Source organism: Coregonus clupeaformis, unplaced genomic scaffold (assembly GCF_020615455.1).
Source record: "Coregonus clupeaformis isolate EN_2021a unplaced genomic scaffold, ASM2061545v1 scaf0016, whole genome shotgun sequence".
In the NCBI taxonomy this organism is placed as follows: Eukaryota; Metazoa; Chordata; class Actinopteri; order Salmoniformes; family Salmonidae; genus Coregonus; species Coregonus clupeaformis.
In genome coordinates, this window is record NW_025533471.1 from 1329757 (window position 1) to 1343951 (window position 14195).

The window sequence follows — 14195 nt, forward strand, 5'->3', positions numbered from 1 at the left end:
TGGGATAACAATCATGCCCACTTGCGCAGTGCCCACTAACACTAGAGAAGCAGCTGTGCTGATTGCGCTCTATCCAATCATAGCAGGCAGAACCTCCAGACAGTGAGATAGACCTGCCGATTACGCAGCAACTTTGTAACATGATTCCCTATGAAACACTGCCAGACAGACACACACTCTGGCTCTAGATAGTGAGAAAGTTGTAAAAAACTAAATGGCACCGAAGCACACAAGTCGCCACTCTCCAATGACCTGATAAGCTGATTGTGGACCGGCTGCTCAATGTGCCTGCTAGCTACCACTTGCTAGCTTCATTGACAAACACAGAGTTAGCTAACTAGAAATTGATTTTGGGCACTGATGAACAGTGTGTAGCTTGTGCTTTACAGTATGTACGATAGTTTGACAGCAGATGTAGACATGTTATTGTTCTAAGAAATCAGTCCTGAGCGTGGAGCCAGACTTTCCCGACTGGATATACTGTATGAAGTGCACTGACTAGTTTTTCATGCAATTTTTTTTACTTGAGAAATACTGCACCAAAGACCTTAGCAAGATATAAAATTGCACGACTAAGACCTCAGCAAAAACATCTAAATTAATGACAGATTTGGGTGTGAACAACACGTACAACTCCGATACAAAGTGTATTTTCTCAAAGTTGCTGGGATGTCACGTGTCCTACATATATCAGTACTCGTAACAAGCTAAGCATTACGAAACTTCCATTCAGTCAAATAAGCCACACGTAGTAAATAAGCCGTTAATTGTTTTGTTAACCAATCTGCTGGAGAAGACAGATTTTGGGCGCAGTTATCCCTCTCGCTTCGCCTCTTCCTCTCTGACATAGCACACCCACGTCAAACCACACCCCCAAAGACAAGTCTCATTTGGCTTCAGTCATGGCCGCTAGCATTTCTTAATGTGCAATCTTCAAAACGATGCCAAATCAGTGTAGTCGCCCTGTAAAGTAAAAAAGTGTATTTATTGTTCAACAAATGTATTTTATTGTATTTTTACAAAACAACAAGACTACCAAAAAGTTAGTCGACAGAACAGGTAATTTCGTTTTTTTTTAACAGAATACACAAGTCATCGCACAGTTGCAGCAACACTCCTTCAAAAGTGACGGTTGCAATCTTTTCACAACGTCGTCTGTCCGTCAGTTCACAACAAGCTTTCTCTGTAAAAAAAAAGAAGGTAGAAAATAACGACATTCTTATCGGACCACAGGCGATAGGGATCCAAAGACGACAGAGAAGACAGGCAGAGGCGTCCTGAGAGGACGAGGACCCCTGCAGTGTTATCTGTCCGGCCGGCTGCCTGACAACAACACACTTTGTGCTTCATATTTTTAGTTGTTTCTCCGCCACAACAAGTGCAATAGCCTTTATGCTTTTCGAACGGTATGCATTTCTACAAAAAAAAGGTTGGCACATTCAAGACATTAACTTTTTATAATAATGGACATTTTTTACATTTGTGTTTTTCCTTATAAATACAATATAATTTTTCTTTCCCTGTATCCAGAGACCACGTAAAAAGAGTACAGAGATGTCTATTTACAAATGAATGCGGGATGAGCCCAAGGGTCATAAATAATCATAATAATAATAAAAAAATGTTGTTCTTCTTCCATTGTTCCTTAGAATGTGATCTTATTCTTTATTTTCTAGCTTTTTGCTGCGATGGAAAAAAAGAAAATGGGAGGCATCAAAGGAAGGTGTTTTGTTTTTCCGTGAGAGGGTTCCTGTATCCACTTATCTCATTTCCTGAAAAAGACAGAAAACGTGTCAGAAAACATGTGAAAAAAGGAACAAAAAGCAGAAAGCCAAGGCTTGTTTTTTTTCTCAAAATTATTATCTGCACATAACAGGTAGGAGCTCAAAAATCACAAAGTTAGCCTACATCGCTAGATATATAACAACATTTATTTGATTTGTCAATTCATTTTCAAAACGGAAACCAAAACCAGCTATACAACTAAATCAGAGGTGGCTCCTAAATTATAAAATGTTGGAAGAAAACCCAAATTTGGACTAATAACCATATAATGTTTCTAAACCAGGGAAAAAAAACCTATTCAGCTCTATCTCACTGTAACCCAAAACGCTGGTCAACAGCCCTATGGGAGCAGCTCTTGTTCGTCCTTCATAGACTACTTGACTCAGTAATCACATGGGGGATTGGCCATTAAACAAGGAAGTCAAGATCTGAGGGAGTCACACAAAACACATCCCCCACTGGGGGGTAAAGACCCTTGCCCCTACCCCCCATCCAAACCAGGCCCCCCATTCACCCACTCTGTCAAAGTGGAAAGATAGCGCTCAGCACCGTGACAGGATAGGGGTAACCCGAAACTGTCTCCGCAGTGAAACACACAGCCCATCTTTTGTAAGACCCTAGCTTTAATGTTCCTGGTGGAGCACAAAGGGCAGTGGAGGTGAGGGGGGCATCAGAGTGAGTTCCTGGGTAGTCCACGGGGGGGGGGGGGAGTTCTGTGAGGCTTTCCCCATGTTAGATCTCTGATGCAGGTCAAAGGTGAACGACCTAACATTGGGCCACCTATTGCCTGAGAACCATCAGATCTGTAGGACAGTATCTGGACTGACAGAGCCAATTCTGCACCTAATAAATGAGGTCATCAAGTACTAATTGGCTAAAGCTCTACTGAGCATAGCCTAGCTGAATGAATGACAAAGGTAGACGTGGTGATAGGTTGGCTTAGTGGGTAAGGGTTGTGCCAGTAACCAAAAGGTCGCTGGTTCTAATCCCCGAGCCGACTAGGTGAAAAATCTGTCGATGTGCCCTTAAGCAAGGCACTTAACCCTAATTGCTCATGTAAGTCGCTCTGGATAAGCGCATCTGCTAAATGAGTAAAATGTTGGTAGATGCTTTATATCTGGCAACATTAAGACACTTAATACTACAATATTACAAATTGTCTGTTTAGGTCGAGGTACAATGGTCGCAACAATGGCAGATGAAAGCTAGAAACACAGTGCAAGTTACCACTGGGAATCACCATGGGCGCTCAGTGTAAATGCAATGTACCAGTAAGTGGTTGTACAGTAGGTTAACTATTAAAGTAATTTAGAAAATATGTCAAAATGTTGTTGTGGTTGTTTCTTTTCTAGTCTTTTTTAGCCCAGGGGGCATACTACACAGCTTGTACCCACTTAAAAGGCCTTCTACCCCCTGACTAGGGAGCCTGCGGAGAGTACACTTAAAGCAGCGATCACACAGAGAAGTGTACACTCAGTAGTGCACAACAGAGGGAGAGTGGGGTGGGGGGCTGGGTTTGATATTATCCCACACTGTGCAGGAGATTTTGTGTTTTGTGTGTGTGTGTGTGCGTGTGTGCGTGCCTATTTTTTATGGCAAGATCAATAATTTGTGAGCGTGTGTGTATTATAGAGAGAAATATAGTATTTGTAAGCAATAGTAGACATATATCAAAATAATATCTATACTCTTGACAGGGCTTGTCATTTTGCTCAGTTATCCCTCAAGTCAGCATTTCAATGCTAGTGAATGATTATTTAGACATGTACAGTGAGGGAAAAAAGTATTTGATCCCCTGCTGATTTTGTACGTTTGCCCACTGACAAAGACATGATCAGTCTATAATTTTAATGGTATTTGAACAGTGAGAGACAGAATAACAACAAAAAAATCCAGAAAAATGCATGTCAAAAATGTTATAAATTGATTTGCATTTTAATGAGGGAAATAAGTATTTGACCCCTCTGCAAAACATGACTTAGTACTTGGTGGCAAAACCCTTGTTGGCAATCACAGAGGTCAGACGTTTCTTGTAGTTGGCCACCAGGTTTGCACACATCTCAGGAGGGATTTTGTCCCACTCCTCTTTGCAGATCTTCTCCAAGTCATTAAGGTTTCGAGCCTGACGTTTGGCAACTCAAACCTTCAGCTCCCTCCACAGATTTTCTATGAGATTAAGGTCTGGAGACTGGCTAGGCCACTCCAGGACCTTAATGTGCTTCTTCTTGAGCCACTCCTTTGTTGCCTTGGCCGTGTGTTTTGGGTCATTGTCATGCTGGAATATTTACATTTACATTTTTACATTTTTAGTCATTTAGCAGACGCTCTTATCCAGAGCGACTTACAGTTAGTGAGTGCATACATTATTATTTTTTCATACTGGCCCCCCGTGGGAATCGAACCCACAACCCTGGCGTTGCAGGGAATACATTTTACATTTACATTTTAGTCATTTAGCAGACGCTCTTATCCAGAGCGACTTACATATCCATCCAAATACCCATCCACGACACATTTTCAATGCCCTGGCTGAGGGAAGGAGGTTCTCACCCAAGATTTGACGGTACATGGCGCCGTCCATCGTCCCTTTGATGCGGTGAAGTTGTCCTGTCCCCTTAGCAGAAAACACCCCTAAAGCATAATGTTTCCACCTCCATGTTTGACGGTGGGGATGGTGTTCTTGGGGTCATAGGCAGCATTCCTCCTCCTCCAAACACGGCGAGTTGAGTTGATGCCAAAGAGCTCGATTTTGGTCTCATCTGACCACAACACTTTCACCCAGTTCTCCTCTGATTCATTCAAATGTTCATTGGCAAACTTCAGATGGCCCTGTATATGTGCTTTCTTGAGCAGGGGGACCTTGCGGGCGCTGCAGGATTTCTGTCCTTCACGGCGTAGTGTGTTACCAATTGTTTTCTTGGTGACTATGGTCCCAGCTGCCTTGAGATCATTGACAAGATCCTCCCGTAAAGTTCTGGGCTGATTCCTCACCATTCTCATGATCATTGCAACTCCACGAGGTGAGATCTTGCATGGAGCCCCAGGCCGATGGAGATTGACAGTTATTTTGTGTTTCTTCCATTTGCGAATAATCGCACCAACTGTTGTCACCTTCTCACCAATCTGCTTGGCGATGGTCTTGTAGCCCATTCCAGCCTTGTGTAGGTCTACAATCTTGTCCCTGACATCCTTGGAGAGCTCTTTGGTCTTGGCCATGGTGGAGTGTTTGTAATCTGATTGATTGATTGCTTCTGTGGACAGGTGTCTTTTATACAGGTAACAAGCTGAGATTAGGAGCACTCCCTTTAAGAGTGTGCTCCTAATCTCAGCTCGTTACCTGTATAAAAGACACTTGGGAGCCAGAAATCTTTCTGATTGAGAGGGGGTCAAATACTTATTTCCCTCATTAAAATGCAAATCAATTTATAACATTTTTGACATGCGTTTCTGGATTTCTTTGATGTTATTCTGTCTCTCGCTGTTCAAATAAACATACCATTAAAACTATAGACTGATCATTTCTTTGTCAGTGGGCAAACGTACAAAATCAGCAGGGGATCAAATACTTTTTTCCCTCATTGTATGACATTAGCACTGAACCATAGACAATATAAACAAAGATTTGTATAAATAAACCAAGATGGACCACAGCCTGTTTCCAATGGGAACAAATGAGCCAAAGTGGGCAGAACAAGCAAGGAGTGGGGCAGAGTCAAGCATGAGCTAGCGAGATCCTATTGGCGTGTTCTAGCATGGATCTGCATATTTCCGTTAGGGAACGCCTACTCTGTGAAGTGCGCATGTGCAATAACTCAATTTGCCTTTGCACTCCTTCTAAACAACGCCATTTTTTAAAACTTTTGCAAAGGGTAAAGTCTACAAAACTTAGTCCACTCTGTTCATAGCAGATTCTAGTTTTGGGAACAGAAAACTGTATTGAGATCAAATGTTTCATCGATGTGAAAGTCTGCAGAATGTTGGCCAAAATCCATCTTATTCCATCTTCTCCCACTGCCCGCCAGTGGGCTTCCTCTCACTATCATATTTGGTAGTGAGTGGAAACGCCAAGTGGATGCTTCACATTTCTACATCCATTGCAATGTCTGTGTCACGCTCTGGCTCCGGGACTTTGTATGTTGAGCCAGGGTGTGTTCGTTTCGTTGTGTTCTGTTTGGTTGGGTTGTCTATTTGGTTGTGTTTCCTTGTTTGGTCAAATGACTCCCAATCGGAGGTAACGAGTGTCAGCTGTCGGCTCGTTATCTCTGATTGGGAGCCATATTTAAACTGTGTGTTTTCACCTTGTGGTTGTGGGTTTTTGTTCCTGTACAGTCATTGTCACTGTGGACTTTACGATCGTGTTTTGTTTTGTTTCGTGTACTTTACCTATTAAAGTCATGTTCGTCTCGCACGCTGCGCCTTGGTCCACTCATTTCGTAGACGATCGTGACAGAAAAACCCACCGTACCAGGACCAAGCAGCGTGTCCAGGAGCCAAGGGTCTGGACATGGGAGGAGATTTTGGATGGAAAAGGGTCTTGGACTTGGGAGGAAATCCTGGATGGGATGGATCGCCGGCCATGGAGTAAAACAGTGGAGAGGCGACTGAGAGAGGAGCAACGGCGTCAGCAGGGCCATCGTCGGAGGGACGAGAGGCAACCCCAAAAAGTTTTTTGGGGGGGGCACATGGCTTGGGCGGCTGGGCAGCAGGAGGCTGCCACAGGGAGACGTGGAGAGAAGGCTACCGGAATACGGGAGCCATTGGCGAGTAGAGGGAGGGAAGTAGTTGAGGCACGGCGTGAGAGACTGAGGTGTGTTACCAGTCCGGTCCGGCCCGTTCCTGATCCCCGGTTAAGGCCAGTGGTGTGTGTTCCCAGTACGGACCGGCCTGTTCCTACTCCACGCACCAAGCCCACGGTGTGCGTCGCCAGCCCTGCCCGGCCTGTTCCTGCTCCACGCACAAAGCCTACGGTGTGCGTCGCCAGCCCAGCCCGGCCTGTTCCTGCTCCACGCACAAAGCCTACGGTGTGCGTCGTCAGCCCAGCCCGGCCTGTTCCTGCTCCACGCACAAAGCCTACGGTGTGCGTCGCCAGCCCAGCCCGGCCTGTTCCTGCTCCACGCACAAAGCCTACGGTGTGCGTCGCCAGCCCTGCCCGGCCTGTTCCTGCTCCACGCACAAAGCCTACGGTGTGCGTCGCCAGCCCTGCCCGGCCTGTTCCTGCTCCACGCACAAAGCCTACGGTGTGCGTCGCCAGCCCTGCCCGGCCTGTTCCTGCTCCACGCACAAAGCCTACGGTGTGCGTCGCCAGCCCTGCCCGGCCTGTTCCTGCTCCACGCACAAAGCCTACGGTGTGCGTCGCCAGCCCTGCCCGGCCTGTTCCTGCTCCACGCACAGAGCCTACGGTGTGCGTCGCCGGCCTGGTCCAGCCTGTTCCTGCTACTCGCACCAAGCCAAGGGTGCGAGTCGTCAGCCTGGTTCAGCCCGTTCCTGCCACTCGCACCAAGCCAGGGGTACGAGTCGTCGGCCTGGTCCAGCCCGTTCCTGCTACTCGCACCAAGCCAAGGGTGCGAGTCGTCAGCCTGGTTCAGCTCGTCCCTGCTACTCGCACCAAGCCAAGGGTGCGAGCCGTCAGCCTGATCCAGCCCATTCCTGCTACTCGCACCAAGCCAGGGATGTGAGTCGTCAGCCTGGTGAGGCCCGTTCCGGATCCCCGCAACAAGCCCAAGGGTGCGTATCGTCGGCCAGGTCCGGTCCGTTCCTGCCTCACGCGCCAAGCCAGGGGTGCGCGTCGTCAGTCCAGATCCTACCAGCTGGGTCAGGTCGGACCGGGGGCGCCACGGGGGATTGAAGAAGGGTGGTGGTCAAGCCCGGAGCCGGAGCCGCCTCCGAGGAGTAATGCCCACCCAGCCCTCCCCTGTTTGGGGGTTTTGAGGCGCGGTCGCAGTCCGCGCCTTTAGGGGGGGGTACTGTCACGCTCTGGCTCCGGGACTTTGTATGTTGAGCCAGGGTGTGTTCGTTTCGTTGTGTTCTGTTTGGTTGGGTTGTCTATTTGGTTGTGTTTCCTTGTTTGGTCAAATGACTCCCAATCGGAGGTAACGAGTGTCAGCTGTCGGCTCGTTATCTCTGATTGGGAGCCATATTTAAACTATGTGTTTTCACCTTGTGGTTGTGGGTTTTTGTTCCTGTACAGTCATTGTCACTGTGGACTTTACGATCGTGTTTTGTTTTGTTTCGTGTACTTTACCTATTAAAGTCATGTTCGTCTCGCACGCTGCGCCTTGGTCCACTCATTTCGTAGACGATCGTGACAGTCTGTCTCATTGTTCTATCTGTGTTATATTATCTATGCCCTGAGCTGTGTAAAGAAACTGAATACATTTGCTGAATACTGATCTGTACTTTGTTTTATTGACAAAGACCAATGCGTGGTAAAGGGGCACACTTGAATTAAATGATGTATGTATTTTCATAGTACATGGTCTATGAAAGGTGCAACATTTTTGGCCAGGTGAGATACAGCGGCTGCAGGGAAAGATCTTGAGCTGACATTCGTTAACAAGTGAATTTTTTAAAAGAGAGAAATTGACAAAGTGTTGACTATAGTATGTATAAGCTGGAAGTAGAAGCCTAAGTGTTGTTGTCCATTAGTTTACTCCAATTAGGGGAGGGATGGTAGGGTTAGGGGAAAATAATAAAGGAAAACATATAAACAAATATACAGTACCAGTCAAAAGTCTGGACACACCTACTCATTCAAGGGTTTTTCTTTATTTGTACTATTTTCTACATTGTAGAATAATAGTGAAGACATCAAAACTATGAAATAACAAATATGGAATCATGTAGTAACCAAACAAGTGTTTTGACTTGTACTGTATATATTTATAAAAAATATATATGGGGGATTGGAAATGATGCAGACAATTACATTGATAGAAGCCACAATCTATTTGCAATATTAAAGCTGATCCACCCCCTAAAATGTTTTTATAAAAACAAAATAAAGAAATAAAGAAATAATAATGATTTGCCTATCCCTGTCTTAGCTAAAACACAAAACCTGACATTATCCTAGGTCGCCTCTTCTGTAGTATCTCTTCTCAGCCCCCAATTAATCCATAAATACCGGCAGACATTGTAGCTCCCAAGAACAAGAACCAACCATGGTCCCCTTGTATTAGCACTATTACCACTACCGTAGTGTCTCTTCTTGCCCCACTTCCTGATATGAATAGCTCAACTAAATGCAAGAGAGAAGAGAAAACCAGCAGATATTGTGGCTCCCAAGAACCAGAAATCACCTCCTCACCTCGTTGCGTTTCCTGCCCAGGCAGTGACCCCCTCGTGACCCTGTGGAGCCCCGCGATGAGGAGCTTCCTGTGGTGGAGCAGTTGCTGGACATATGACCCCCCCGCCCCACCAGGTAGCTGGGTTTGCCATATGGGATCAGGTCCTCATCTGTGGAGGAGATGGGATTGGGGGAGAGGGGAGAGTTAGGGTCAAGGATCAGAGATTTACATGTTGGGAATGGAGAGTAAGAGCAATGGCTATATTCTACTGATGAGAGGGTCTTGTAGGAAGGCGGGAGTACTAAGTTGTGACTTTTTAATGGATGGATTTATGAATTGAAATGTATTCATATGTTAGTGTGTGTGAGAGAAGGTGTTCATGAGCATGATTGATTTATGTATTATTATATGTGCTGTGACGTCACGAGAGGCTACACAGCTTTCAGCGGGATTGCTCAAGTAGTGCAAGGAGACAAGGTTCAAACAAAACAAGGATTTTATTATAGGTCTTGGGAAATTAACGAAAATATAACAAAATTCTGTTCTCTTGTGGCTCTTTAAGGGTTAACAGTTCAGGGATGTCTCTTCCACATCCAAAGTCATAATTCTCACTCGCTCAGATAACTTTTCCCCAGCCTTACTGTAGTCCACGTTGCAGCTAGTGGCCAACCCAGCAAAAAGTCCTTCCAAATGTCTCTCACGTATTTCCACAGGTGCATATATCCAAAGGTGAGTATTTCCCAAAGGTAAGTATCTCCAAATCCTTATATTCCTCATGGAAGTGGACGTGCAGCACTCTTGTCCTCCAGAGAGCCCAGGTTGGAGACTGTGTCTCTTTCCTTCCCCAACCTTCAGCTCATCAGCTCCTCATTTGTTTCAGCTGCGTGGGAAGATTGGCCATAGAGGGGTGGGGTTCCCGACCATACCAGCAGATGGAGCCATAGCTGTCTGGGTTTGCAGCCACCTCAGGGGGATGTAACGTCCCTCCAGGACACAGCCTCTCGTGACATCACACATCCCCCTCCTCGGGACCGACGCCCTCGTCGGGTAAAGGCAGCGAAGAAGGCATCACGCCGGAGAGGGCGTCCGCATTGCCGTGGTGCTTGCCAGACTGCTCTCTCTTCAACTCCTCCAACTCTAGGACCAGGGACTCAGCCTCCTGTTGTCTCTCCTTGAGTTTCTTACTGAACGCATCCGCCTTGGTTTTAGCAGAGTTTAGCTTCTGTTGAGCAGCTTTCAGTTCCTTCTCTCTCTCTGCCTCCGCATTCTTCATCTTGTTCTCCAACACCTTGTACTTCTCCTCTGCCTTCTTCTGGACCTCCTTACTACTGCGCAGGGTCTCCTCACACTCCTCGATGGTCCTGCGCAGCCTCTCCAGCTCCTCCTGTTGCTTAGGGAAGGAGCTCTGTTGGAGTTTAGCCTGGAGGATATCTAACTCTTCTGTCTTCATGTCTAACTGTTGCTTTAACAAACGATACCTCTCAGCGGTCCCCTTCAGACCAGACAGTTCTTTGTCCAGATTCTGTAGCTCCGTCTCTGTGTCGGTCTGGGCACCTGCCATCCCTATCAGAGCCCGGGCGGGAGTGAGTAACTCGGAGGATTGCACCGGAGCCTTCCCAGGATGAGTCTTGCCTCTCCGGTTCCGAGGTACTCGGGTTATCCTCTCCTGAGACTCTCTCCAGAGTGGGTAAAAGGCTGGGCAGTCTCGTCCAATTAGGACAGGGACGGGGAGGGGAATCAACCACCCCCGCCGTCGTGTGTATGGTTCCCCGTGTGCTGGTCATTGTAAGTTCAGTAATGGGGTATTCTCTGGTGTCCCCATGGACACAGGAAACTGGGAGGACTTTCCCCGGGGTCAGACACGTTGGGCCCACCAAATCCTTACGCACCAGGGTGTCCCGGCTACCAGAATCCAGTAAGGCCTCCACATCATGGTGATTCACAGTTACCGGGCAGGTGGGGGGTCGATCTGGGCCGCCATCTACGACTCCCAAGAGCGAGGCAAAACGGTGTGTGGGTGCTGAGCTGGAGGACTCCGCAGTGGGCATAGGTTCATCGGCTGGTTTCCCACACTGCCAGGAGATATGTCCCATCTCCCCCACACCGGTAACACTGTCGAGTTTCCCCCTCCTGGTGTACTCTTCTTGGACCCGCCTGGTTTCTGGCTCCCCCTGGAGCCGGGATAAGTCCTGACGTGGCTGGGTTCGAGACCTTGGGGGTCCTTTGGACGGGTTCTTCCCATTTGTGGTGGGGCCGCACTCCTGGGGTCTTTTCGGGAAGCATTCAGCATCTCCGCTGTGGCCTGGTACTTTTCCACAGCTTCCACGGTCAGATCAGCCGTGGTCAAGGCCTGTTGACTGATGAACCGTTTTGCCTCATAAGGCAGGGCGCGTAGGTAACGATCCACCACAACGGCCTCCACCACCGCCGCTGCTGTATTCCTCTGCGGATCCAGCCATTTCCTTGCGATTCGGACAAGTTCATGCATCTGCGCCCGAGGAGGTTGGTCTGGTTGGAAGGTCCAGCTGTGAAAGCGCTGGGCCATACCAAACTTTGTGAGTCCATATCTGCTGAGGATCTCAGACTTCAGGGCATCATAGTCAGTAACCTGGTCAGGGCCCAGGTCCCGGACAGCATTCAGCGATTCCCCGGTTAGAAAGGGGGCTAACAGACCAACCCACTGTTGCTTGGGCCAGGCTTCCCTAGTGGCCGTGGCCTCAAATGCATGCAGGTATGCCTCAATGTCATCGGTAGCTCCCATCTTAGATATAAAGTCACTTGCCTTTATTGGGCGGGTATTTTGGACCACCCTCTGTCTCTGCAACTGCAATTCCTCTGCCTTCAGAAGGTTGGCTTTCTTTTGCTCCTCCAAGAGAGCCACGTTTGCTTGCATCTGGGCTTGCTGGCCAGCAACAAGGGCTTTCAATATGTCCTCCATTTCAGTCGGGCGGGGAGCCTACGGCCAACTTGGAAAACTGGGTGATCAAACCTTTGGTATCCTCCTCTGACATGCACTATTAACGCTTGAGCGTGCCCGTATTCTCCACCATCTGTGACGTCACGAGAGGCTACACAGCTTTCAGCGGGATTGCTCAAGTAGTGCAAGGAGACAAGGTTCAAACAAAACAAGGATTTTATTATAGGTCTTGGGAAATTAACGAAAATATAACAAAATTCTGTTCTCTTGTGGCTCTTTAAGGGTTAACAGTTCAGGGATGTCTCTTCCACATCCAAAGTCATAATTCTCACTCGCTCAGATAACTTTTCCCCAGCCTTACTGTAGTCCACGTTGCAGCTAGTGGCCAACCCAGCAAAAAAGTCCTTCCAAATGTCTCTCACGTATTTCCACAGGTGCATATATCCAAAGGTGAGTATTTCCCAAAGGTAAGTATCTCCAAATCCTTATATTCCTCATGGAAGTGGACGTGCAGCACTCTTGTCCTCCAGAGAGCCCAGGTTGGAGACTGTGTCTCTTTCCTTCCCCAACCTTCAGCTCATCAGCTCCTCATTTGTTTCAGCTGCGTGGGAAGATTGGCCATAGAGGGGTGGGGTTCCCGACCATACCAGCAGATGGAGCCATAGCTGTCTGGGTTTGCAGCCACCTGAGGGGGATGTAACGTCCCTCCAGGACACAGCCTCTCGTGACATCACACAGCAAATTTAAATGTGAATGAGTATTTTCTGGGTGAATGAGTGACTGTGTTTGCGTGTGAGTGCTAATAGGCTATTGCAAAGGCTCTGGCTGGGCTTGTGTGTTTGCTGTGAATATGGGACTGAGCATGTGTGTGAACACCACACTTCAGTATTTGCACCACTCACCGTCTTGGCGTCGCTGTCCTGATCCCTTCCTGTTGGGAGTGCACCTCTCTCCTTCTCTCCTCTCTATGGACGACAAGAGCCCGGGGCCCCCCTCTCTGTCCAGGGACGTGTTGTCACAGTCTACAGCTGCTGCTGGGCCCCACACTGCTCCATTCTCTGGAGGTGGCTCTGGTGGAGGGGGGAGGTCTGGAGGAGAAGACAGACATGGACAACAGGGTTAGGGTTACACTGCGCTGGAAGAACAGTAAATATAAGCATATAGGCAAAAATACATAATGTAGGCTTTACACACAGAGAGACATGCTCATGCCCAACACACATTAATTTATTTGTTTGTTCATTCATCCAAACACGTATACAGGCACACACACACAGGCACACACACACACCCCAGCCACGAGCTGTTCACTCCCTTACCGTCGGGCAGACGGTATCAGAGAATGACGTCTGATACCAACAGCCTCAGAGACAGTTTCTATCTACAAACTATCAGACTACTGAACACTAAAACTGGACTGACCACCTGCACTGACTCTCTGCAACTTAGCAAACATGCACTCACTCACGCACACACCCACACAGACATACACACACACACATATATACAGTGGCTTGCAAAAGCATTCACCCCCCTTGGCATTTTTCCTATTTTGTTGCCTTACAACCTGGAATTAAAATTGATTTTTGGGGGGTTTGTATCATTTGATTTACACAACATGCCTACCACTTTGAAGATGCAAAATATGTTTTATTGTGAAACAAACAAGAAATAAGATTTAAAAAAAACAGAACTTGAGCGTGCATAACTATTCAACACTTTGTAGAGACACCTTTTGCAGCAATTACAGCTGCAGGTCTCTTGGAGTATGTCTCTATAAGCTTGGCACATCTAGCCACTGGGATTTTTGCCCATTCTTCAAAGCAAAACTGCTCCAGCTCCTTCAAGTTGGATGGGTTCCGCTGGTGTACAGCAATCTTTAAGTCATACCACATATTCTCAATTGGATTGAGGTCTGGGCTTTGACTAGGCCATTCCAAGACATTGACATGTTTCCCCTTAAACCACTCAAGTGTTGCTTTAGCAGTATGCTTAGGGTCATTGTCCTGCTGGAAGGTGAACCTCCGTCCCAGTCTCAAATCTCTGGTAGACTGAAACAGGTTTCCCTCAAGAATTTCCCTGTATTTAGCGCCATCCATCATTCCTTCAATTCTGACCAGTTTCCCAGTCCCTGCCGATGAAAAATATCCCCACAGCATCATGCTACCACCACCATGCTTCACTGTGGGGATGGTGTTCTCGGAGTG

General features: G+C 47.4%; 1 protein-coding gene across 4 annotated transcripts in view; it reads right to left on the reverse strand.

The window, feature by feature from the left end:
- Window positions 1-995: 995 nt before the first annotated feature.
- LOC121573943 (roundabout homolog 2-like) overlaps window positions 996-14195 on the reverse strand; it is a 138488-nt gene continuing 125288 nt past the window's right edge. For 3 of the 4 annotated variants that reach the window (XM_045212472.1, XM_045212470.1, XM_045212471.1), the window contains 3 exons: window positions 12891-13076; window positions 9084-9240; window positions 996-1772 (listed from right to left, as the gene is read on the reverse strand). In XM_045212472.1, the coding sequence (XP_045068407.1) occupies window positions 1766-1772; window positions 9084-9240; window positions 12891-13076 (350 nt within the window). In that variant the 3' untranslated portion in view covers window positions 996-1765. The remainder of the gene's footprint in view (window positions 1773-9083; window positions 9241-12890; window positions 13077-14195) is intronic. The other variant, XM_045212469.1, reaches the window with a different exon arrangement.